Source organism: Melanerpes formicivorus, unplaced genomic scaffold, assembly GCF_026170545.1.
Source record: "Melanerpes formicivorus ecotype bairdi unplaced genomic scaffold, bMelFor1.0.p_v2 SCAF_24, whole genome shotgun sequence".
NCBI classification, from domain to species: domain Eukaryota; kingdom Metazoa; phylum Chordata; class Aves; order Piciformes; family Picidae; genus Melanerpes; species Melanerpes formicivorus.
In genome coordinates this window covers 5,405,215-5,431,089 of record NW_027142376.1, presented here as the reverse complement: position 1 = coordinate 5,431,089, position 25,875 = coordinate 5,405,215, and the positions used below count along the sequence as shown (strand labels likewise).

General features: G+C 44.8%; 1 protein-coding gene across 20 annotated transcripts in view; it reads right to left on the bottom strand.

The window, feature by feature from the left end:
- Nucleotides 1-25,875, bottom strand: part of ARPP21 (cAMP regulated phosphoprotein 21) — a 210,131-nt gene that overhangs the window by 37,546 nt on the left and 146,710 nt on the right. For 18 of the 20 annotated variants that reach the window (XM_068152705.1, XM_068152697.1, XM_068152703.1 and 15 more), the window contains 5 exons: nt 17,157-17,387; nt 12,832-13,001; nt 11,152-11,256; nt 8,456-8,719; nt 2,826-2,952 (listed from right to left, as the gene is read on the bottom strand). In XM_068152705.1, the coding sequence (XP_068008806.1) occupies nt 2,826-2,952; nt 8,456-8,719; nt 11,152-11,256; nt 12,832-13,001; nt 17,157-17,387 (897 nt within the window). The remainder of the gene's footprint in view (nt 1-2,825; nt 2,953-8,455; nt 8,720-11,151; nt 11,257-12,831; nt 13,002-17,156; nt 17,388-25,875) is intronic. The other 2 variants (XM_068152711.1, XM_068152713.1) reach the window with 1 other exon arrangement.

Below are 25,875 nucleotides of genomic sequence, written 5' to 3'. Positions count from 1 at the left end.
TGTATTGAATTTTTTTTCCCCTCAAAAACCTGCTTTCTGGAGGGAAAAAAAAATGAGTGTGATTACTCTGCCAGTTCTCCAACAAGCCTCAGAGTAACATTTCAGGTTGATGTTTGACAGGGAGATGAAAGCTGTGAAGAGATTACATTTCAAAAGTTTCAGAAAAATCAGTGGCTTGGGTGAGGAGAGGCCTGCCCCAGCTCACCTGCCCTACTCCTGAAAGGCTGCAGGATGAGCCAGCAGTGATTTGCTCTTTTCAGGTGCCAGGAGTCAATCTGCAGCAGTGGCAAAACACTGTCTCCTGCCCACTGCTATTGGGCACCAAAGATGAGCCAAGAGATGAGGTGTTTGCAGACGGACTTAGAGTCAGAATCACAGAACTGTCAGGGTTGGAAGGGACCTCAAGAGTCATCCAGTTCCAGCCCCCCTGCCATAGGCAGGGACACCTCACACTACAGCAGGTTGCTCACAGCCACATCCAGCCTGGCTGCAAAAACCTCCAGGGATGAGGCTTCCACCACCTCCCTGGGCAACCTGTGCCAGTGTCTCACCACCCTCATGGGGAAGAACTTCTTCCTAAAGAAGACTTGAGGCCACAGGGCACAAGAGAAGCAAAATGTACATGTGTGGGGAGGTTGATGGTAAGTAGAGTAGATGGAGTGACAATGAGCATGAAACCATCATTGAATTACTTGGGTTTTAGCATGTCTCAGTACTTGTGGTGCACCTGCTGGAACATCCCTGCAGCATGAACAACATGCTTTCCTAGACTTGCCTCTTTGAATTCAGTGTAAGCCATGTGACATTTGGGGAAACCAGTCATTTTCCAAACACCAAGGGATGCAGTGGTACATACATGGGAATGATTCTTACATCATCTCTAGGAAAAGACCTGTAGGAAAGGGGAAGCTGCTTCTGGCCATGCCTATCACACGCTCGGACGATGACTACAGGACAGGCTGTGTCTGAGCTCAAAGGGATGAACCAGTTTGAAGAATCTGTGCTCAGCCAAGTTTCAAAAGCTGAGAATAGCTAAAATGCTTCAAGTCATCACCACGGCAGGGAATCTAAAGTGTAGTCACAATGTTTTCAATTTTAAACAAGAGATAAGAATAAAGCTTCCAACTGAGCAGGCAGCTGGAGAGTGAACTGCAGGAGAAGACCGAGGGGCTAGGCACAAACTCCTTCACTTATGTTTTCCAAACATGTAAGGAAAGGAACGCAGCAAACACAGAAATAAAACTGGTGCTTGCATCTCTGCATTGCCTGTACTCAAACACAACAGCTCCTCTGCTGCAGTAGATCTTCAAACCTGGGATTTGCTCAAAATCAAAGAGCTGGGTCATTTCTTGAACATCACCCAAGTGCCTCAGACTCTCTCTTGTACACTTCATTTACCATAATCTCCACTCTGCTGTGGGTGCAGCATTAAAATGACAAATGTGGTTTCATAACAACAGGGTAGCCTCAGATAATGTCATCGAAGCTGATTTGCACTTATTTTCCATATGCCCACTGTACAGAGATAACAAATAGGGTAACAGATCGTCAGGAAGGAGAAGCTAGAAGAGACAAACGACCTTTGTGCAGTATTTCACCCCCTTCTCTCTCAGGAACGTATAAATATGAAGGTATTAAAGCAGATGCAGTCAGCCACTGCCAACCCTGACCAAAGCACCAGGAATTTTATTAGAACATCAAACAGCTTTAACAAAACCCCACCACAGAAGTCATCGATTGCCTGGTTACAGCTGTCTTTGCTGGGTCTTTGTTTCCCGGAGCACCTGCGAGAGTGTGAGCAGTCACATTACAGTGACAAGCTGTTGGGCTGGATGACCCCATAAGTCTTGTTCATGTTTAGGCTTCTGACTTGCATCTTAAGAGACTGTTGTACCAATGCCTTTGCAGGGAACCTATTTTGCCATTCAGAAGGGTTGCTGCCAAAAACCCAGACAGAACAATGACTGCTTTGCCCTACCTGGCACATCTGTGATTGCAAGGAAACAAGACTCTCCCCCGCACTGTGAAATGACTGCCTGAGAGCCCTATGAAGGAAGTGTGCACTAAAGAAACAACCAACCAACAGCTTAAAGGAAAACAAATAAATCTCCAAAACTGGAACTTTTTATTCCTTCAAAGTATGAGGACCCCTTCACGAGTGCAAGCCCTGCCCTCCCCCAGCACACAGCGGCCCAACTCTGCCTACATCCCTCTGGCTCTGGTGCCATCAGGAGGGGCATGACACAGCAGGAAAAGAGACCGGTTCACTGTGAGACCTGCTACTCACTCTCTTACAGTGTAACGGCCCCCCTTCCAGCTGCACCTCTCTGTGGGCAGCTGCTCTTCACAGGCACCAGCCACATGGACCACCTTGCTGCTCCTTGGCCTCAGGAGAGCAGAGGGTGGTGGAGCAGGACCGGCCCCTCCTGCGCCTCTGCAAATCTGTCACTGTGCAGAGTCTTGCAAACGTTCAAGGAGTCTGCTTGAGGAAGCACCAACCACAGAGGCTGGCTCGAGCATGCAGCACGACTGGTCACAGCAGCTCCCTCCCAGCTCTCTCTGTGCTCTGTCCTGTGGACCATGGCCACAGAGGAGCTGGCACCGTGTGCAGGACAGCAGTGGTAGAAAACACAACCTTCGCTCTACCATTGCTCTGGATCTCCATGCCAAGGGTTTCTCCATTTGTGACTGTCACTATCTTTTCCAACAGAACAGTGATCAGCTCTCTCCTCCACTGTTCAAACTCCAAAGTAAAGCCTAACCAACAGGTCTCACCAGCAAAGGCACTGTGAGCAGCTGAGGAAAGGAGTGACAGCTGTAAATACCTGCTTGCTGTGCAGTCTGTGGGATCTGTTGACTCCGCTGTGCATTGTACTGAACTGAGGCAATGGGTCTGTACTGCTGAGTTGTTGAGGTAGGGTACTGACCAGATGGGTAATAATACACTGGCATCTGCAAGGAAAGACAAAAGCAGCTAACTATGGACTCTAAACATTCACAAAATTAAACAGAACTGGAAATGGAACAAGGGTTCAAACCAAGCATATAAATGGTAATCAAGAGGAGAGGTTTGCATTGTCTCTCTTCAAGAGCTACTGCTTGCTTTCAGCTCTGCTAAGAAAAGGGCTATCAGTGCCCAGATTTGTTCTCAGATACTTTGAGAAACAGAAGAAAAAATAATTTTAATTAAAAGAGATAAAATCTTCCAGGATGCATAAAAAGCTACCAAATGCACATAGCAAAACCAAAAAAACCCAAAATAAAATCAGAGCAAAATATCAAATGCTGCCTAAGATATGTGAATGCAAACAACACCTTCCATGGCAACATGCAGACAGCATGCTGAACGCCTGAGTGACCCCTGGAGGAAATGGGCAATTTAAAGCAAAGAGGGTGGGAGCAAAAACATTTGGAAGCAAGAAGGAGGGAAAGACAGAGTCTGTGCACCCTTAACACTTGCAAGCAACAATTACTGAATTCACACTTGAGTTGCACAGCTACATCCTTCCTTGCAGGAACGTGTCCCTCTGAGGCCTCTCTTGCACTTGGTGTGAATATAATTACAGTTCAAAACACAGTGCTAGCTGTTTTGTTGCAGGAGCTGAAGGTAGATACTGAGTCTGCAAGTGCTGCTGGGTGGGCTTCTTCCTCCTGTTGTCATTACAGAGCAACATGCACTACATCACTGCATCATAAAGGAGAACGGGAGAGTTGGAGGAGGGCGACTGGAGCTAAAGATTCTCCCTGTATGTGCTACCTCACTGTTACGGAGACATGTGAGCTAAACAGGTTCAAATGACCTTTGGCAAACTCAAAGCACTCAAACTTTTTCATTTTCACCTGCAGGAGATGCTGGAGGCACCCAACAGAGCTCAGCAGCATATGGTCCCTCCCTGATATTAAAAGAAGGGTTGGTGTAAAACATAGACATGGATAAAGTAGGTGGCTGAGGGTTTTGGAAGGATTCACTTTCGTGTCTCAGGAGTACATCTCTGTGCCTGTAGCTGAAACATATTATTTGTCCTTCCTGATATTGCTTTAGTGAAGAGTGAAATTAGAGGGATCAGAGACAAGAAGTATCACTTCACATTGTCTACTCTGACCCTCCTGAATTTTTCAGAGTCTTGATACATCAGTGCTGCTAACACCTTTGCTCTTCAGCAGAACCCACCATGTTTGTGTAGCAGCCTACTGACATGACAAATTACACTTGAATTGCTTTCCCATGTGAATGCACAATCTAACATTGGAGCTTCTGCTTGTGTAACACACTTCATGTGCAGAACCAGAGGTTTCTGCTGCAGTAACAAGGATGTCAACACTGCTATATGGTTAGCATTGTAAAACAATAATTAGAAAAATGTCCTTCTTGGACCATAACCTAAACAAAGGCTGCCTTCTTTAGCCTAAAAGCATTGTTTCCTGTTCTTAATCCTTGAAAAATCTCCCCTCTTTAATAACTACCATGGCAGTGGTTGACAGATAATCCTTACACCCTTAGATACTCTTATTTTGAAGGTGAAAACCTTTCTTATTTGAAGGCTGACCATTACACTGCATTTAATTTTTTTCCTCTCACATACACATTCTCTTTATTTACCTTATACTATAACAGGAGTGGGCAACCCACTTCAGAGACACTCATGAAATGGTATAAACAGCTATTACTTTTTCCTCCACCTAATCTGCTTTGTCACCAGACGATGGGCAGAGACTCAGCACAGCACTGGCTTTCTAATTTGTTTTGTCCATGTACAGTTCAAGCCCACTCTCAGGCTGGGTCTCCCTTGGACTGCTCTCTAGCTGCAAATCCACAGGTATGTGCTGTAGTAAGAATGGGATTCCATACATCTTTCAGGCTTATTTCACTTTTCTCCATTATCTCTTTATTGACTTAGAGCTTGATTCAGGCTGGATGTGGCTCTTAGCAACCTGATCTAGTGTGAAGGGTCTGTGCCCATGGCAGAGGGGTTGGAACTGAATGATCCTTGAGGTCTCTTCCAACCCTAACAATTCTATGATTCTATTCTGCCATCAGGCAGACATTCTACCTTTGAACATTGCTGGGTTTGGATCAACACCCTCAGCCAGCTGGTAAGTGATGCTGACACAATTGCTAATAGCAGTTAACATCTGCCTGCATGGGCATGAAGGCAAACCCCGGTGATGTATGGACACATGGAGGCACCATCTCTTCCCAGTACTTAACTGACTGGGATCAGTCATTCCTCAAGGCATCTTCTCTCTGTATGCCCTGCCCCCCTTTACCCCCCCATTACAATGACAGCAACGAAATGTAATTGCTTATGCACAGCTGCATGACGACCTCCAAATACAATGTCCTGAGATCATCCAGAAAAGACCTACTCACTTGCAGTGACTCCCCCACCTTCACCACAACAAGTTCCTAGAGGAGACATGCTATGAACAAAGATTTCATCTTAGGGTAGCTTTGGACTCTCTAGGAGGGGTTGCAAAATTAATTCAGGTGAAAAATCCCTCAAAATGTGTATTACTTGCCCAAGCCTCTCCAAGAATCCATGCCATCTCATTTTTAGACACCATGTTGCCAGCATACCTTCCATAAAGAATGAGTCAAAGGTGAAAAATTAATTTTAAGGGAACATATCCTTTCCCATGGGCATAGTACTTGCAGTTTTCCCAGAATCAGAATTGTCAGGGTTGGAAGGGACTCCAAGAATCATCCAGTTCCAACCCCCCTGCCATGGGCAGGGACACTTCACACTACAGCAGGTTGCTGACAGCCACATCCAGCCTGGCCTTGAAAACCTCCAGGGTTGTGGCTTCCACCACCTCCCTGGGCAACTTTGTGCCAGTGTCTCACCACCCTCATGGGGAAGAACTTCTTTCCCTTTTGCTCATTTGCAGAGGCAGAGCAGTGATAAGCACCACTGAGACAGTGCTGCAAAAACCCGAGGAGGACCCTTGCTGAAGTGCCTGGGCCCATAAGTGCTATAGAAGAACCACTGGAATGAGAATAGTATTGAAAATAGAAGACAAGACAGAAAATAAAGCTGTGTGTTTTGTGATCCAGAAAGCAGAGAGGCATTTGCTGCTAAAAATCCCTCTCAGCAAAGCCAGACTAATGGTTGGCTTGTTTTTTTTCCAACTGGCTGAACAAAGACAGATCATTATTTTCAGGTTATTAAATGATGACTCTGTTGTCAAGCTGGGCAGCAGCTGTGATGAAAGAAGTAGAAAAAGCCTGGTAAGGGACCCTCCTTACTTTTTAGGCATGTCATTTCAAAGCCAGACTCCTTCTGCTTTCATACAGACTGGGAGAGTGAAACTTGGAGAGCAGCTGAGGAGCCATGTTTAACTCAACTTCAATCCAAAAGCTAAGAATTCAAATGTGGTACCATTGGCTCTGTCTGCTTTTAGAGCATTTCTTTCTCCTCCTTTCAGCTCCCATACTCACAAGACTTCCACCTAAGTTTTCACAGCTGTGTTCCAACAGCATGCAGGGCACCATAGCCCACTTGCTAGAACTTTATCAGCCATGCATTTCACAGGATGACAGAATCATTTTGGTTGAGACCTTTAAGATCATCAAGCCAATCTCTTTAACCCAACACTGGAAAGTCACCACTACATCATGTCCCTCGACACCACAGCTACATGTCATTTAAACACCTCCAGGGATGGGGGCTCCATCACTTTCCTGGGCAGCCTGTTCCAGGGCTTCACAACCCTTCCTGTGAAGAATTTTTTGCTAGTATTGAACCTAAACCTGCCCTGGTGCAACTCAAGGCCATCTCTTGCCACATCTCTTTCTACTTGGGAGAACAGACTGGCTCTCCCACATTTAGAGGAACTAATTAACCATGAGATTCAAGCCTCTTTTTCACTGGTATAAATTCAATGGCAGCATTTAAGACACGGAAGTGCTTTCACATTGATTGCCTCACACTGATCAATGCACCGCCATGTTTTGCCTGCACTGACATCTATACTGCACCTTTTGGTTTTTTAAAGCTTGTTTCAGACTACCTGCTCTGGCACCTGAAAGCAGCCTTGTTATTGCATCTAAGCCCAAAAGAGTAAAGGGGGAATCAGATTGCCAAGAGCCACTGCCTCAGTGAAATTTTGTCACAGCAGGCAGGACAGAGAGTTGAGGTCTAGCTGCCCTGCACAGAAAGCTGAGCTGTTAGGGCAGAGGAATTACTATTTCCCAGTGTCTCACCACCCTCTTGGGGAAGAACTTCTTCCTAACATCCAGTCTGAATCTACCCACTGCTAGTTTTGCTCCATTCCCCCCAGTCCCATCACTCCCTGATACCCTAAATCATCCTTCCCCAGCCTTCCTGTAGCCCCCTTCAGATACTGGAAGGCCACAGTAAGGTTGTCACAGAGGGATGTGAGCATCCAGTATTCTTCAGGCCAGTCAGTGATCTAATTAAGCGGATCCCTGGCCCACTGAAAACATTCTAAGAGTAAACCTGCTTCACTACTATGGCGATACAGAATTCCATTAACAAAGCCAACTGGAGGTTTTCACCAAGAAGTAACAAACAGCATCACCAGGAAGGTTTACCCAACTTTTACATTAAAAGAAAAGAAAGATAATAATAAAGATTTTTTATTTTTTAATAAATTTGCTTTCTAACCATAAAATGCAAATGGGAGAAGTACTATCAGAACCATCCTAAAGCAGAGTTCAAATGAAGTTATCTGTAACTGGGTAAAGAATTTAGCTTTTTTTTTATTTAAGAGCATGCCTTGAAAATGGGCCAGAAAGTCTTCTGTGCATTTTACTTCTTGACAGTAATCACTTTCAATATTCTGTAGAGGTACCCAGGAGACAAGTAGAGATGTTTGGTAGTGAACAGTAAAACATAATCAGTCTTCAGGAAGACAGTTAAAATTACTGATCTGTGACACCTCACATGTTCAAGTCAATTAAATATGATTAATGACTACCTGGGCTGATGTGCACATTGCTCTTTTGGTATATACACAGGGAAAAAGGACTACAGCTATTTACTCACCCTCCTCCTTCATATTCCTGTGCACGTGTGTCCTGGGCTACAGACATACACTGAGAAAAGGGCTTGAGGACAGGGAAGAAATTGCTGGAATTCAGGAAATCACAGAGGCTCTGCAAGTGTCCTGATGCCTATAAGTATGCTAAACTTTGATCCCAGGAACCAGGAATAACCTTAATAATCTTGCAGCTGTTTTTGTGGGGGTTTGTTGTTGTTGTTCATTTGTTTTGTTGTGTCGTTTGCTTCTGTCTGATTTTTTAACTCTTTTTTTTTTGTTTGGGGGTGGGTGGTGTTTGTTTATTTGGGGGTAGTGTGTGTGTGTGTTTGGGGGTTTTGTGTGGTTGTTTTTGGTTAGTTGGTTGCTTTGCTTTGGTTTGCATTTGACTTTTCCTAGGATGGTCTCTTTGTGGTGCTACAGTGAGCGGCACGGTGGTGAAGGCTTTGCATACCTGAGCAGGTGGTGGCGGTTGTTGCACGAAGCCCTGTGGCGGCGGCGGGGGCTGCAGCACTTGCTGGGACACGGGTGGACCCGAACCTGTGAAACCCCCTGGGGGAAGCTGCTGGCTCGGGGAGGCCATGATGTAACCTGTCTGCTGTGCAGGCTGCTGCAGGATAGGCGATGGGTAGACAGGGCCAGAAGGCGACTCGGGGTTGTCTCCCGATGACTGGCGACTCAAACTCATCTGGTTAAACTGCGTTGTCATGTCGTCCCGCTGCAGGGCAAAAGGCAGCAGAAAATGAGGTAGACAGGATGTCTGCAGCAGACATGCAAATTAGCCACACAAAAGAGGTTCAAACAGAGCAGGAGGGGGAAAGGAATGGCTCGGCCCCAAGGAGTGCCGAGCTCTGCATGGACAGCTATAAAAACGGAGTCAATTAAAAGCATTATAAATGCTTTGACAAAAGACTTCTGGACTGCGAGGTGAATGGCATCACTTGGCACCAAAGTCAGTTATTTTGGCTTTTACTTTGTGTCTTGTGTGTCCCCCTCACCTTTTATTCCTAAATGACAAAGGAACTTTACACTGTTCAAAAGAGGGCATTTTAAATCTAAAGGGCATGAAAATAACGTGGTGAGTAACTCTTTCCCCCAAACGCAGAATTCCTCAGCCAAACACATGCTGCTAATTTCACCTCCGTCTCAAAATGATTCTGAGAGGAGTTGAGAAGGTTTCAGATGCAGACCCTTTCCTTTTTGGAATCTTTTGAAAACCCAAGGCTGCTAACATAGAGAATATAACCAAAAGAAAAAAGAAAAAGCTAAGCCTTCATTTGCCATTTCAAGGCTTTTTATTCAGTGTTGGAAAGAAACAAGTCCCTTATTTCACTAGAGGGGGATAAAAAAATACATCTATGGCAGGATGAAAGTACCAGATAAAGTCAATGGGCCTATGTGTTACCACGTGTGGTAATGCCACAAGGATGCTAAACAGCCTTGCCAAAAGATCCATACTGATCAACACTCTCAGGTTTATTCTGGGAAGGCCAAGGATTTGCAAATGTGGTTCTATGCATCTCCACTTGTGCCCATATCATAAACCTTTTAAACACTCAACATCAAAGCTTACTCCAAACAATAAACGCAGCACAAAACTCCATCGTGTGCTACTCTGCATATTATGGTCCCCTCCTCATATCCCCTCTCAGACAGGGAATAAGCACTATAAAAATGCTTTTCACTTAGAACATCCTTGCTGTCTTGTGTTTTGGTTTTGTTTTTTTAAAGGAGCCTCTTCGGTTTTGTTTGTATCTCTGTGGTGTTCATTCTCCAAAACCATCCTGCACAATGTATTTATTGTCAGGAAACTGCAGAATAGGGAAAGGGAAAAATAGATGTAAGGCACTGCCAGAGAATGCACAGTGACCTTCCATGACCAGAGGAGGTATCGTGAGCCAAGACTCCTGCAGGTCTTCAGGTGGTGTAAGAAAGCAATGCTCTTGCCTTGCCACAACCCCACAACCATATTCAGCTAGATCTGTTATCTGTTTCTTTACAAAGCCAGGATATTTGTTTCCCTCATGGCAAATGCCTACAAGCACATTCAATGAGAAACTTCACTGAACCAGGAATGCCTCTGGGTACGCACAACAAAGACCAAGAGCTTCCAACCCCTTATGATTTATACATTGTATGCTGAAGACATTAACTCAGGTGAAGTTTTGCTGTTAAACTAGTCACTAAAAATCAGTAGAGCAACCTGAGATGCCTGAAAGACTGTGTTCAAGAGAATTAGCATTGAGATATGCAACTTCTCTTCACCACAGAACGCTCTTTATTGTCCTTTAAATGGTACTGCTCATCTACCAGGCATTAATAACACCACTTTAAGCTGCATGAATCTGTTCAGCTTTGTTTCCATCTCTTACTATGTGACATCTCTATCTCAGGAAAGAAAAATAATAATAATAAAAAAATCAGTCATAAACAAGATTACCAGAGAAAGAGAGACAAAAGAACAGAGTAAAAAAATTATAAAATAGTAATTGCAGTGCCTCTGAAGATGTCAGCTTCATTTTACCAACAGGATAATCTGAGCCCTGCAAGCACCAAGCCAGATTGAGACTCTAGAAGAGCATTCTGTTTCTTTTTATGTGACATGTGGGCTGGTGCCTTGTCATGATGCATAGCACAGCACAGCTTCTGCAGCTGCCCCACCACTGCTCTCTTTCCCAAGTGCTCTGGTATCACCAGGGAATAAATCCAGGCTATGGATTTACTGTCCTGATAAAACAGTAGAAAAAGCAATGATCTCTAGAGGTGTCCTCTCCAGCCTTTGTTGATACAAAAAGGGGTAACTCAAATCTCAAATGCCCAACTTAGCTGTTTAAGGTCCCTTGACACAAAGTGAGGAGATTCAAGCTCCTACCACAGGCACAACAGAAGGTTTTTCTGAAGACTCTCCTAACCAGGTAGAGAGCCCTGCTCCTAACATCACCCTGGAGCTTAGGAACCAAAACCACAGGGACGCTCTTACAAAATGCTCGTCAGTAGCGAAAGTGCCCAGGCAAAGGAGGATTTGGATGGGGCTCTCCTGTGGGACAGCCCTCGCAGTGCTCCCCAGAGGCTCTTGGGCATACTCATGTCCACACACCCAACTTCAAGGAAAGGAAAATAAATAAATAAATGAATGCAAATCTTTAGTACCACAGAAAACTGCTGCGTTGGAGAGACAGGCAGGAGATGCTGGGGAGGATAAGAAACGGCTGGATATTGTACTGACTGAGAAGATGGCTGCATTGCCTGAACAGGCTGCAAAACAAACACAGGGAAAGACAATGAATACAACCTACAGAGAGAGAGAGAGAACAACAACCACCACCACACTTCTGTCACTGAGAGCAAAGGTCTCAAACATAGCTCTGAAAACGCAGGTGACTCATTGCCAGCCCAAGCACAGGAGGTCAGCTCCTGTGGTTTTTAGTCTTCATTTTAGCCTTGTACCAGGACAATTCCTTATTACAGATTTCCCTGCCTATTTTCATATATTTGATGGCTGTTAGATTAAATAAAGCCACAGCTCTACTTTATTACTGATGTGAGGCAAAGCCAAATTAGGATTCTGCATTTAATTTACAGAGAGAGAATGGAAGAGCAGCACAGAACAAGTGTACATTTGAATTTTCCTGATAATGACTGATTTAACTCCGAGTGTGTCATAGGCAAAGGCATAATGACTGTAAAGCTGCTTTAGCAGAACACAATAGCTAAAAAAAAATTGACAAAGAGCAGGCTGCAAATTATCAACAGACAGGCCCATCAGCTTGGAGCAGATGTTTATCTAAGAGAAAGAACAATTTTCTACAGCACTATTACCTTGGAATAGAGCTTTACTATTCCTTTCATTTTAATCTCTCATTTAACTTGAGTCTTACACAGGCTTGGTGCTACGTCTGTCTTCTAAAAGTGCTAAGGTAAATCAAGAAATAAGAACCAAACCCATGGAAGGCCAAACCCAGTAAAATCAAAGCAACCTTACTGAATTTAAACATTGCATTTCAGGTTAACCTGGGATGAAACTGTGCCAAGTTATAAAGCCACACAAGTACCACAGTAGATCTTGGCTGCTCTGTAAATAGGCAAGATGCAGGATTCTTGCTTGAGTAGTTCCCTCTGCTTGCTCTGCTCTGGGAGAGCAGACACACAATGCACAACATTAAGTTTGAGCTAGTGCCAAACCCTACTGCCCATGTTCTGACATATTTGGCTCCATGCCACTGCCAGCCCAGAGGCCACAGACTCAACATACTGTGGCACCATGCCCAAACAACGCTGCCCTTTCCCTCTCCTCCTGTAGCTTCTATCTCAGAGCAGTCATGGCCAGAACACGGGCTGCAGACAGAACCCATGGTCTGGGGAGGGGACCTCAGAGAGTGGGCTACCCATAGATTATGCCTGGTATTACCAGATGTGGAAGAGTTTGTAGAGCTCTGCCTTGTCCTTGATTCTTTGACTCAATCCCATTGCTGTCAAAAGGGACAGGGAATGGTCCCTGGCTCTTTGGGGGGAATTGCAGACTGCACTAGTTTGAGAATGAATGCTTCAGCTCTCAATTATGGGCAATTTTTTGCCAAAGCAATTTATGTAGATATACAGCAGCTTGCTTAACAGTCCTTTTCAAAATTAAGCCATGCTTTAGATGGAACTGAAAAAGGAATCTTTCCTCTTCATCTGCCTTGAAAATAAAGACCATGATGCCCATTTGTTTCAAAAGAAAAGAACACCCTGGTACTTGGTCTAACTGTACCCTTCCCTCCTACCCTTCAGAGGATCATCCTTTGTAACCCTGAAAGCTGCTTCTGTTTTTCCAGAGGCCACCACACATACCTGTGTGACAAGGTGACTTGCCATTTGCTGCTGTGGCTGTTGAACCTGCTGAGGCTGCTGGGATGAAGGCTGCTGCTGAGACTGTCCCACCATCTGGCTCCTCATCGTCTGCTGGCTACTGGGAGGGTTGTATATTGCCGGCGTCCCATCAGGATTTACAAAGGGTTGACCTGAAACAACAGACCCTGCCTTTGCTGAACACTTTAAAGAAGATGTTTTCTGCATGAAATCACACAGCCTTGCTTTAACTGACCACTCTTGAGCTGACCAGCTCCAGCAGCAGCACGCTCATCACTCATTACACTAGCAGACATCTCTTGGCAAAGCAGACAGCAGATACTTGCTTTGGAAGGATAATTTTCCAAGGAATGGGTGCAAGGTTACCATGGATATAAACTGATTTAGATACTATGGTTACCTGAAGCCATTCAATGATGAGTCAGCTCACAGTAATATTGATCTCTGGAGCAAACATCAGAGGTAGAGAATACTTTACTGCCACACAACAGCAGTCAAATGCACACAGCTCCTCCTGACACACGGGTTTGTATGGAAAGGAAAAAAAACCCAAACCTACCCTCGTTAATTATTTATTTGCATGCTCTAATTTAAACATGGTGCTGCACTTCTAAGAGCTGTAGCCTGTGTAGTAAGAGAGGCAGTTATCATGGAAGTAACATTTAAGATCTCTTTGAAAATGTCTTCTCTACAGGTTCTACTAAGCTGCTCAGCTACTAAGTTCCTTCAGATACTGTAGCCGATGGAAGTAACCTTGGAAATGCAATGTTTGTTAAAAAGAAAAACAAAACCCTAAACCCAAGCAACCAACCCAAACCTAAAAACAACAACCAAACAAAAGTTAACTCGAATCGTTGCCTTGCAAAGAAAGAAATGGCATTTCTGTTGTGGGGAAAATGTTTTCTATGATCTCAGTTCTCTTTTCACTTCCATCACAAATTCATAAAGCAAAGAGATTACAAATATTTCCATGAGGGAAAAAAAAAACAAACAAGAAAGGAATTTTAGCAATGAAGTGGTAACAATTAAAGCAGGTAACTAAAATATCTGAGACAAAAAGGTTGATTTGGAGAAACTTTGTGATTGAGAGCAACAGTGAAACACAATTTCTGATCTATACACTATTAGAACCTACACTGTTCTATCTACTTCTCAGCCTTTCAATTCCTCCCTCTATGATCAGTCATGGTCAGAAATGCATTGGAAACCTTGCCTTCTCTCCCTAAAGCAGCAAGACTTGCTGGATGAAGTCACCATATTACATTGGGCATGTCTCACACTCAACAGTGAGAAAGGTGATGAGCAGAGACAGTGGAAGAGAAGCACGGGGGGTGTTTCCCGTGGCTCAGTAAAGGGTGTCAGACTTGGAAGAGAAAAGGTCCAGCAATGCTTTTAAAGATGAAGAAGGAAAGAAAAAAAGAAAAAAAGAAAAGAAAAGGACCTTTCATGAAGAAGTCTTGAAATAAGAAATGAGAGGAAGAGATCAGACAGCAACAAAGAAGACATTTGTAAGTTGTGAACTGTGGCCCTGACAGAAGGGCAAAGACTGCAATGCCACTTAAAGGAGTAAGAATGAAATGTAAATGATCTGAAATTGTCAAAGAGGTAAAGGCAGAGAATGTGTCAAGAGGAATCCTTTAAGGGGTAGAACAGCCCGGTGAAGCAGGTGAAATGGAAAATAAAATAGCACAGCACATAAATGGTCCTCTCACAAAAAGCTTCTTAATTCTGTGGAAGGAGGAAGGAGAACCGGAGGAAGCAAAGAAGACTGCAGATATGGAAGAGAAAGTGTGGAAAGTGTGAGAAGGAGCTGAGAGGTATAACTGAAGCATGGAGGTACTGACAGCATCTGTGGATGCCATTAGAGGCTCGCAGAGTCAGTGACTACGTAGTGTGCAAGGAAGCACAATCTTTAAAGGGCACAGCATCATGATTAAAAGAGAGAAAAAGACTGGAAGTAGCCACTCTGCAAGAGGAGAAGAAAGAGCTAAAGAATGGTGTTGCTTAGGGAAAGAAAATCTATTCATTACAGGAAACAAAGCTCCTTTTTCCTTTTCTTTAAACTGTCTTCTCTTCATCTGTGTTACTGACAGCATCCATCACACTGATAGCTTATCACAGCAATCAGTCTCCTCCCTATGGAGCTGCTTTTGTAATGCTATCCTAATAAGTTGCAAAGATTCTGAGCCCAAAGAGTGGCAAATTTGCAGCAGGCATTTCCCTGCAAGCTAAAAGCACAGCAGACACTTCTGTACAACCTGACTTCCAGCCCAGGTAGTAGTGTGAAGCTAGATGGCTGGGACCAGAATTTCAGCCTCCCTCCATTTTCTGTCCTATGTGTGTACTTCCAGAAACAAACCACTGGGGTTAAAGGAAACAAAGTTATATATACACAAAATCTTTGCTGCCTGAATGTTCAACATACCAACACACCTGGAACTCTCCAGGATGTCTCTGCAGACAGTGAGGCACACGCTAGGAGGAAGATGAGGTGGCTCTGGTCTAGTGACAGTATTGAAAGGCATTGTGTACCGACTGTAGAAAAAGACTCCCTAGGTACCATGGAGGAACATGAGCCAGCTGCTGCAAATGCCTACATTGATAAAAGAGGTGTAGGAGATGCTCCTCTTAAATAGCTCTTCTGGCTTGCAAGTGTAGTGAGCCTCCAGTCCTTGCCGTGGCCAGGAACGAGCATAAGCTCTCAGCTGTTGGTGGGCTCAAAGCAGCAAGGATTCCTTTCATCTGCTTCTCCTTGTCCTATCACCTGAATTAAGGATGACTTCTGACTGTGCCTGCTGAATTTTGTATGGAAGTGGATCACACACCCCATGAAATTCCATCTGTATTGACCAAGGGATTCCAGTGTTGCAGACAGAACTATCAACTACCAGAACACCAGAGATGAGTAAATGAATAAGGATGGCTTTTGTCTTACGTCCATCTCTCGTTCTACCATCTCCACTGAGTTTTTAAGAAGTGTCCAAACCCCTCCTCTGCTGACAGAGGTGGGATCTCATGTCAATGATGCAATTGCTTGAAAAATACACAAAACAGACAAAAATAGTAAAGGCTTTAGAAAAGTGTAAGTCTGGGCAAGCTGCTAAGTCACCTCTCTGGAAAGGCCTTATTACATTTGACTCTAAACAAACAAGAACTCCTTCCTGATTTTATATGAGCTGATATTTATTGATCAGCCCCAGATATCCCAAAGTATTTGTGGAAATCTTGGTTTAGTAGTTTGTTAAGGCTTTGCTGTCCTTGACTGAATCCTGACCAAGTATTTTAGCAGTTAACTTACAAATAAGCTTTATACATTTGCACCTAATTACTAGAACACAGGGGTGTAGCATACCTAAAAGACTGGTTATAAACAAAAATTCCCCCAGTAAAGCTCCTGAATGCTCCATTAAGGACTTGGAAAAAAATATTTCAGACTTCAAGCCTCAGATCCCAGTATAATGGAAAATACATTTCACTGTAGGCTCTGTTATTTTAAACCCAGCATAACTCAGCTAAGGTTGACAGCACAGCCAGTCATGGTTACCGATATAGTCTGAGTCAGTGAGGAATCATCAGTCTCAACCTCCCTGAACCTTTTCAATATTGTCAGTACAATAATGTGGGGAGTCATAGCATAACATGATCTGGACTTCACCTGGACCAAGGACGTAACAAATTGCCTTAATTTTTCATCAAGCACTTGGGTTCAAGCTGAGTGGTTTTTGAGGCATCCACAGTGCTTGGCTGCCTGAGTGCCTGGTTTGTGCGCTGCAGTGCTGCTAAGTACCAGGGATGGGGAAGGTTACAACTCTCTCTTATCACAGAAGTTCAAATTTAAATACAATTCCTAATCATACAGCTCACAGAGCAAAATTAACTCTGAAGTACTAATTCAAATGCAGCCCTTAAGCCTTTTGAAATTCTGCAGTTAAGCACAACCTCTAAGACTTTGACCTCCTATTTTGGCTGCACTGTATTTCAGCACACTTGACATGGGTATCTGTCCTTAGTGAGGCTAACAGGATCTCGAGTATGTCTGCAGCCAAGGAGTGGCAGCCTTTACAAGATGCATATCCTGTCTGGGGCCCCACCAGTGTTTTGTATCACTTTCCAGTGGCTGTGCCACAACAGCCTCAGAAGGTCAATCCAGCTTTGCCTGCAGATTTGAAACCTGCCAAATGTAATTTTCCACATAGATTTGCTACTTCCTCAAGGGAAATATCTCTAGAAAGAAGAAATGTGCCCATTCTCCAGATGACACCATGAACACTGGAGGACAGTACCAGGGAGGAGGGCATTGTACTGACCTGTGTGCGGGTTCAGAAGGATACTGCCAGGTGGTATCCCTGCAGCTTCAAGTGGAAGAATGATATAGCTGGTGTTGCTGGGGGCCACCTGGCCACTCATCCCATTCTCAGGGTAGGACACGCTGCCTGAAGAGCTGGCTGTCACCCCAGGGACAAGGGATGCACTTTGGAGAGGCTGATGTATTCGTGACAGTGATCCTGAGGAGCCAGCGCTGCTGGAAGACTCTGAGCCTAATGGAGAGACACAGCCACACACTAGTCCATGCCCAGCTGGCAGGAGGGAGGTTTTCACTCCCTGCCAAGCTCAGTTTCCAGTGTTATTTCTACAGTTCTAAAGACCACTTTCCTCTCCCAACACCTGCTGCCCCCATGCACTAAATAACCTTTATCAAACACAACACAAACCACTCAGCATGTATTTATCGCACCAAAGTATTGGTTCATAAGGTAAACAAGCTGAAAACAAGAGTTGGTAAATGAAAACTAAAGTAAATAAACAAACAAGCCCAACAAAGCAAGGCACAACCCCCCACCAAACATTCTCTGTAAGTGAAAACCCAGCAACTGAGTTCAGCCAGGGAACAAGGGAGCTGCTCCATACATGTCTTAACTTAAAGCTATCTAAAAGCCTAACACTTTGGGGACTGGCTTTTCAGCACCTAGCCTATTAAAATTGATCAACCAAGAGAAATCAAGCCTGCTAAAACACATTTGTGCCTGGAAGGATGAGGAGACACCTTATTTTAAACCCCCAAAATGACTTCCTTCCAAACTTCAGAGATTTTATCTGCTGGGATCTCAATTTGCTGCCCATAAAAATGACAACCTCTGAGCAGGTAAGGCTCAGATGGACAGCCTCCTTAAAGCAGGGGGTTAAGGCACATACAAGGGAAGTGTGAAAGCAAATCTGTGTGGATGCTTCCTCCCCAAAGTGAAATACAATTTCATTGGAATTTCTTTTACTTTACTTCTATTTTACATCACCATTTGGACACTTTTATGAACACATATTTTAAAAAAACAAACCTTAAAATGATTCCAGGAATCACTACTTAACCAATTTTGCCCCCATTTATCCTGTACATAAAAATGATGTGTTTTAATTCTGTTCTATCACTACAACTCATTTCTTATCACTTTAAGTCTAGACATATTAAGCCAAGTAAATTCCTCAACTAATATCTGGAAATTAACACCAATTAATCTTGTCTTTGTAGCTCTTTGATTAGCTGTTTCCATGGTAGCCAAATCTGGACTAAGAAATCACCACATAATGAATTCAGTACTGTAGCAAATGAAAAGAAAAAAAAAAGAAGGGAGAAGAGAGAGGAGAAGAGAGAGGAGAAGAGAGAGGAGAAGAGAGAGGAGAAGAGAGAGGAGAAGAGAGAGGAGAAGAGAGAGGAGAAGAGAGAGAGGAAGAGAGAGGAGATAGGAGAGGGAGAAGAGAGAGGAGAAGAGAGAGAGAGAAGATAGAATAGAGAGAGAGAAGAGAGAGGAGAAGAGAGAGGAGAAGAGAGAGGAGAAGAGAGAGGAGAAGAGAGAGGAGAAGAGAGAGGAGAAGAGAGAGGAGAAGAGAGAGGAGAAGAGAGAGGAGAAGAGAGAGGAGAAGAGAGAGGAGAAGAGAGAGGAGAAGAGAGAGGAGGAGAGAGAGGAGGAGAGAGAGGAGGAGAGAGAGGAGGAGAGGAGAAGAGAGAGGAGAAGAGAGAGGAGAAGAGAGAGGAGAAGAGAGAGGAGAAGAGAGAGGAGAAGAGAGAGGAGAAGAGAGAGGAGAAGAGAGAGGAGAAGAGAGAGGAGAAGAGAGAGGAGAAGAGAGAGGAGAAGAGAGAGGAGAAGAGAGAGGAGAAGAGAGAGGAGAAGAGAGAGGAGAAGAGAGAGGAGAAGAGAGAGGAGAAGAGAGAGGAGAAGAGAGAGGAGAAGAGAGAGGAGAAGAGAGAGGAGAAGAGAGAGGAGAAGAGAGAGGAGAAGAGAGAGGAGAAGAGAGAGGAGAAGAGAGAGGAGAAGAGAGAGGAGAAGAGAGAGGAGAAGAGAGAGGAGGAGAGAGAGGAGGAGAGAGAGGAGGAGAGAGAGGAGGAGAGAGAGGAGGAGAGAGAGGAGGAGAGAGAGGAGGAGAGAGAGGAGGAGAGAGAGGAGGAGAGAGAGGAGGAGAGAGAGGAGGAGAGAGAGGAGGAGAGAGAGGAGAAGAGAGAGGAGAAGAGAGAGGAGAAGAGAGAGGAGAAGAGAGAGGAGAAGAGAGAGGAGAAGAGAGAGGAGAAGAGAGAGGAGAAGAGAGAGGAGAAGAGAGAGGAGAAGAGAGAGGAGAAGAGAGAGGAGAAGAGAGAGGAGAAGAGAGAGGAGAAGAGAGAGGAGAAGAGAGAGGAGAAGAGAGAGGAGAAGAGAGAGGAGAAGAGAGAGGAGAAGAGAGAGGAGAAGAGAGAGGAGAAGAGAGAGGAGAAGAGAGAGGAGAAGAGAGAGGAGAAGAGAGAGGAGAAGAGAGAGGAGAAGAGAGAGGAGAAGAGAGAGGAGAAGAGAGAGGAGAAGAGAGAGGAGAAGAGAGAGGAGAAGAGAGAGGAGAAGAGAGAGGAGAAGAGAGAGGAGAAGAGAGAGGAGAAGAGAGAGGAGAAGAGAGAGGAGAAGAGAGAGGAGAAGAGAGAGGAGAAGAGAGAGGAGAAGAGCGAGGAGAAGAGCGAGGAGAAGAGAAGAAGAGCGAGAGAAAAAGAGAACTCTGACTTTATTCACATTCACATTAAGAGATGTCTTGCTGAAGACTTCTGAAAGGAACTTTGAATAAATGAGGGTTTTGCCCCCATTACACAATCCAGCCCTTCCCCTCCCCCCCGCCCCCCCCAGTATGTAATGATGGCTACTTCTAGATTCTTCTATAATTCTTTTTGCTGCTTCACAGGTGGCATAATAATACCCTTCATATTCTCATCACTTTCCATTAATATATCTTTTAGGTATTCTGAGAGACATAGCAGTTCAAAGAGAAAGAGACAGAAAAATCAGCACAAATGCTTAATAGCTTAGAGGGCTTGTGGAGGGAGAGCATAGAGAGGTACCATTAATTCTGCAGCATTCTGAGAGCTAGTGAGTGATGCAACACGTCTGATTCTATTTTCTTTGGGGCAGCACTCAGTATCTGATGGTTCTGAGATAATTTTACCCTTTCTTAACAGGTGGGCTCTTGAGATCTACCCACTCTTTAGAATCATAGAATCATTTTGGTTGAAAGAGACCTTTTAAGGTCGAGTCCAACCAACACTGTCAAGTCTGTCCCTAAACCATGTCCCTCAGCATCATGTCTCCATGCCTGTAAAACCCCTCCAGGGATGGTGACTCCATGCCCTCTCTAGGCAGCCTGCCCCAGCACAATCGTTTTGGTGAAGAAATTTTTCCTAATGTCTGATCTAAACCTCCCTTGGTGCAACTTGAGGCCATTTCCTCTCGTCCTAATGCTTGTTACTTGAGAGAAGAGACTGAACTCCCACCTCACTGCAACCTCCTTTCAGGTGGTTGTAGAGAATGATAAGGTCTCCCTTGGGCCTCCTTTTCTCCAGGCTAAACAAACCCCAATTCCATCAGCTGCTCCTCAGAAAACTTGTGCTCCAGAGAGCCTGTTTTTCAGGGAGAGGAGAGTGCTGATCACCCCTGGAAGTACTTTTGTCTTGGATATAATTTCTTGGCTTGGGAATGTTTATTTGCTACTTTTCCTAAGTCACTTGCATTTCTGTATACCACAAGATATTTTGGGGTTTATTTCTGATCATGGTATGTGTTGCTATGAATATGACTGCCTCTGTAAGCTGCACTGCTACATGTTTCAGCACAGCTGGCTGATGGAAAAGTATACCTAGAGACAGTGGGCTCGTGATTTATTGCCTGTGCATTAACATTCCTGCAGTTTCTCTTGGGCTCACAAGATCCACCATAAAGGCTAATCATCAACAAGCAGAAACCCTGTTCCAAAACTCAGAGACAAAACTATAATTTACAGAACACTTCATAGAGATAAAATTAAAGCAAAAATAAAATTTAAAAAGAGAGAGGAATGTATTGAAATGCCTGCAGAATGATTGGCTTTCCCCTACAGCAGCAGCAATGAACACCTCACAGGAGAGATTAGACTGGCTCCAATTACTTGGAGCCCAGCCAAGGAAATTAATGATCCTTGCAGATCTGTATCAACACAGCTGATAGCCCAGTGAAGCCAGCTTTTTTCAAATAGGGGGGTGGGGGGGGAAATGTATTCCAGCAGATGTGCATTCCACTGAATGGAAAATGCATTAAGAGAAGCTAAAGATGCAGCAGTTATGTATTTAAGTCTTCCAACAATTATTTAAACACCTGTAGCCTTTGCAGAGGGCATTGCTTTGAAAAAATATCTTGCCCTGCCTCCTAGTATTTGATATTAAAACCTGTTGTAGTGTGTCACTGAAACCAGCATGGTGGCTGGTGAGCTGGACTGGTTAATGGCTGAGCAGGTATGGCTCTGATACCTACAGGGGCATCTATTTCACTTACCACTAGGCATGCCTTGTCAGCCCTGCAAAGTCCACTGTGTTCCTGGAAATCTGAATGAAACAGTGCTTTGTACAATGCCTCAAGTTGTAGCAATGCAATCTAATGCCAATTTGTTCAATTATTTACTCCCCTCTCAATACTGAATTACAGCTTAATCTATCTCTCTATATTTACCAAGTTCCAGAATAATATAGAAGGAAATTTTATTTGCAAAATACAGACTGAAAAGCATAGATTTTCTAAACCCCTGCATGAAAAGGACCATCAGAAACAGGAAGATAACCACATAAAAGGTTTCACACAGGCCTCTCTTGTGAGGTTTGCAAGAATCAATTCACACAATTCCTTTGCTAAGCTCTAATTCCCATACTGTTGAATGCAATTAGAGTCTAAGACTAATTGACAGTACCGGAGTTTAGTGCAGAGAGCAGCATGTTCCAGGATCTGTCTTTGCCTCAGGGGAGGCTGACATCTTTCTCTGCTTCAGTTTTTGTTTGTCTGCTGTTGCAGCATTAATTACTGAAGTATCAGGAGTTAAGGTCAGAATGTTTATGTTTGGTGACAATATTAAAAATTATCCAGAAAGGCTACAGTAGTATTCATAGAAGCACAGAAAGGATTAGATTGGAAGGGACCTTAGGTATCACTGACAGGTCACCTTGTGTGCAATCACACAGCACTTATAGGATGGCCAAGGGATCAGGCCCAGCCAGCATGGATTTAGGAAGGGCAGGTCCTGCCTGACCAACCTGATCTCCTATGATCAGCTGATTGCCTGGTGGATGTGGGGAGGCCTGTGGATGTAGTCTACCAGGACTTCAGCAAGGCCTTTAACATCGTCCCCCACAGCAAACTCCTGGCCAAGCTGTCAGCCCATGGCTTGGATGGGGGCACACTGCATTGGGTTAGGAACCACCAGAGAGTGGTGGTGAATGGTGCCACATCCAGCTGGCAGCCAGTCACTAGTGGTGTGCCCCAGGGATCAGTGCTGGGCCCCAGCCTCTTTAACATCTTTATTGATGATCTGGATGAGGGCGTTGAGTCGATCATCAGTAAATTTGCTGATGACACCAAGCTGGGGGCAGGAGTTGATCTGCTGGAGGGTAGAGAGGCTCTGCAGAGGGACCTTGCCAGGCTGGACAGATGGGCAGAGTCCAATGGCATGAGATTGAACACATCCAAGTGCCAGGTTCTGCACATTGGCCACAGCAACCCCATGCAGTGCCACAGGCTGGGGTCAGAGTGGCTGGAGAGCAGCCAGGCGAAGAGGGACCTGGGGATACTGGTCGATGGTAGGCTGAACATGAGCCTGCAGTGTGCCCAGGCAGCCAGGAGGGCCAATGGCATCCTGGCCTGCATCAGGAACAGTGTGGCCAGCAGGAGCAGGGAGGTGATTCTGCCCCTGTACACTGCACTGGTTAGGCCACACCTTGAGTCCTGTGTCCAGTTCTGGGCTCCTCAGTTTAGGAAGGAGGTTGACGTGCTGGAACGAGTCCAGAGAAGGGCAACAAAGCTGGGGAGGGGTTTGGAACACAAGCCCTATGAGGAGAGGCTGAGGGAGCTGGGGTTGTTTAGCCTGGAGAAGAGGAAGCTCAGGGGTGACCTCATTGCTCTCTACAACTACCTGAAGGGAGGTTGTAGACAGGCGGAGGTTGGTCTCTTCTTCCAGGCATCCAGTACCAGAACAAGAGGACACAGTCTCAAGCTGTGCCAGGGGAGGTTTAGGCTGGAGATTAGGAAGAAGTTCTACACAGAGAGAGTGATTGCCCATTGGAATGGGCTGCCCGGGGAGGTGGTGGAGTCACCATCACTGGAGGTGTTTAGGAGGAGACTTGATGGGGTGCTTGGTGCCATGGTTTAGTTGAATAGGTGGTGTTGGATGATAGGTTGGATTGGATGCAATGATCTTGAAGGTCTCTTCCAACCTGGTTTATTCTATTTCTATCATCTACTCCAACCTCCCCACCATGCCCAGGGAAACCTCTCAGCTAGGTTCACATGCTCAGGGTCTCATTCAACCTGGCCTTGAACACCCCCAGGGAGGAGGCAGCCACAGCCCCCCTGGGCAGTCTGTATCAGAGTCTCACCACCCTCCTGCTGAAGAACTTCTTCCTAAGATCCAGTCTAAATCTACTCTCCCTCAGCTTCAAACCATTCCCCCTTGGCCTGTCTCTAACACCCTTACAAAAAGTCTCTCTGCAGCCTTCCTGTAGGATCCCTTCAGCTATTGGAAGGCAGCCCTAAGGTTCTCCCCCCGAGTCTCCTCTTCTCCAGCCTGAACACCCCCAGCTCCCTCAGCCTGTCCTCACAGCAGAGCTGCTCCAGCCCTTGGATCATCTTTGTGGCCTCCTCTGGACTCACTCCAACAGCTCTGTGTCCTTCTTATGCTGGGGACACCAGAACTGGAGGCACTATTTGAGGTGTGGTCTCACACTGTATATACTCTCAAAGGCAGCTGTGAGCTACCTGTGAAAATCCAAGTTGCACTATGCCCATGCTCAGGAAAGCTGTGTGACAATACTGCTGCATGACCATCACAAGCATAGAATAATTGTCACATTTTAAATTATCAGAAACATTTTCCATCATTTAGCCAATGAATCACAGAATCAAAGAACAGCTTAAGATGGAATGGACCTTTGAGATCATCTACTCCAACCTCTCCCCACCATGGGCAAGGATGCCTCTCAACTAGAGCCAGCTGCCTTAAGGCCTTAGTTGTGTATGAGACACCTAATGGTATCCATCTATGTATATGGAATGGAATGGAATGGACCAGGTTGGAAGAGACCTTCTGGATCATCAAGTCCAACCTATCACCCAACACCATCTAATCAACTAAACCATGCAACCAAGCACCCCATCAAGTCTCCTCCTAAACACCTCCAGTGATGGTGACTCCACCACCTCCCTGGGCAGCACATCCCAATGGCCAATCACTCTTTCTGGGAAGAACTTTCTCCTCACCTCCAGCCTTAACTTCCCCTAGCACAGCTTGAGACTGTGTCCTCTTGTTCTGGTACTGCTTGCCTGGGAGAAGAGACCAACCCCCAAACTGGCTACAACCTCCCTTCAGGTAGTTGTAGACAGCAAGAAGGTTTCCCCTGAGCCTCCTCTTCTCCAGGCTAAGCAACCCCAGCTGCCTCAGCCTCTCCCCATAGGGCTGTGCTGCAAACCCCTCCCCAGCTTTGTTGCCCAGAAGGGCTGGACATGTTCCAGCAAGTCAACATCTTTCCTTCTAAACTGGAACAACTTCCTTCTCCAGTTTTCAGTGAAGAACATTTTGACCAACTAATGACTCATTTCATGCATAAGACAAAAAAAAAAACAGAAAGAAAAAAAATAGAAAGATAAAAGACTGACTTAAATTTGTTACTGTGAATCCTAAAGCACTTCAGAGAACAGATTAATGCTTGTTGAGGAGGAGAACTGGAGTAGAATTGGTGCCTACCAAGCTCTGCCACCCTACCAGGACAGCTTGCCTAACATTTGTAGCTACCCTTCACCTATCCCATTCCAATGGGAAAGACAACAGAAAATAAACAAATTCCCTGAAAGGTAACAGAAAATTAACAAAATCCCCCAAAATAAAAGCGTGACCAAGCTTCAAATGTGTACAGAAGCTTCAAATGAGTTACAGAACACCCAGCACTGCCTGTGACTGGAGTAGTCAGTAATGAAGCTCTGGGGCAAAACAGGCACAAAGGAGTGTCAGATTTTCCCATTAGTTTTTAAACATTCATTTTCTGCTTTAATGCCATTCAGTAACATCTTGGAGAGGAGGACAGAAATAGTGATTCAGCTATTCCTTCCTAAGACTTTCCTTAGGCTGACTGACTAACAGTTTGACACAGTGTCCTGGCTTGGAAGGTGTTAAGTTTGTTGTGACATTCAATCTTTCCCCCCATTTCTTCCTTTTGTTTCTTTTTTAACTCTTTATGTGCCTGAACTACCTTTCAAATTTAAACACATGGCTTAAAAAAAGTCAAACCACTTACAACAGGTAATTGCTCTGCAAAAAACATGGAATATTAATATCACTGATGCTTAAAAAATGTACTCTAAGAGCTTTTACTTGAAAGCAGTTTGGGGTTTGGTGTATATGGAGTGCAGATGCATTTACATCTGCATGGGCATGCTTCAGAGATCCCTCCTTTAATACATTTTCTAAGTGCATCCTTTCATATGTGTGACTTCCAACACTGAAACAGCTACTTAA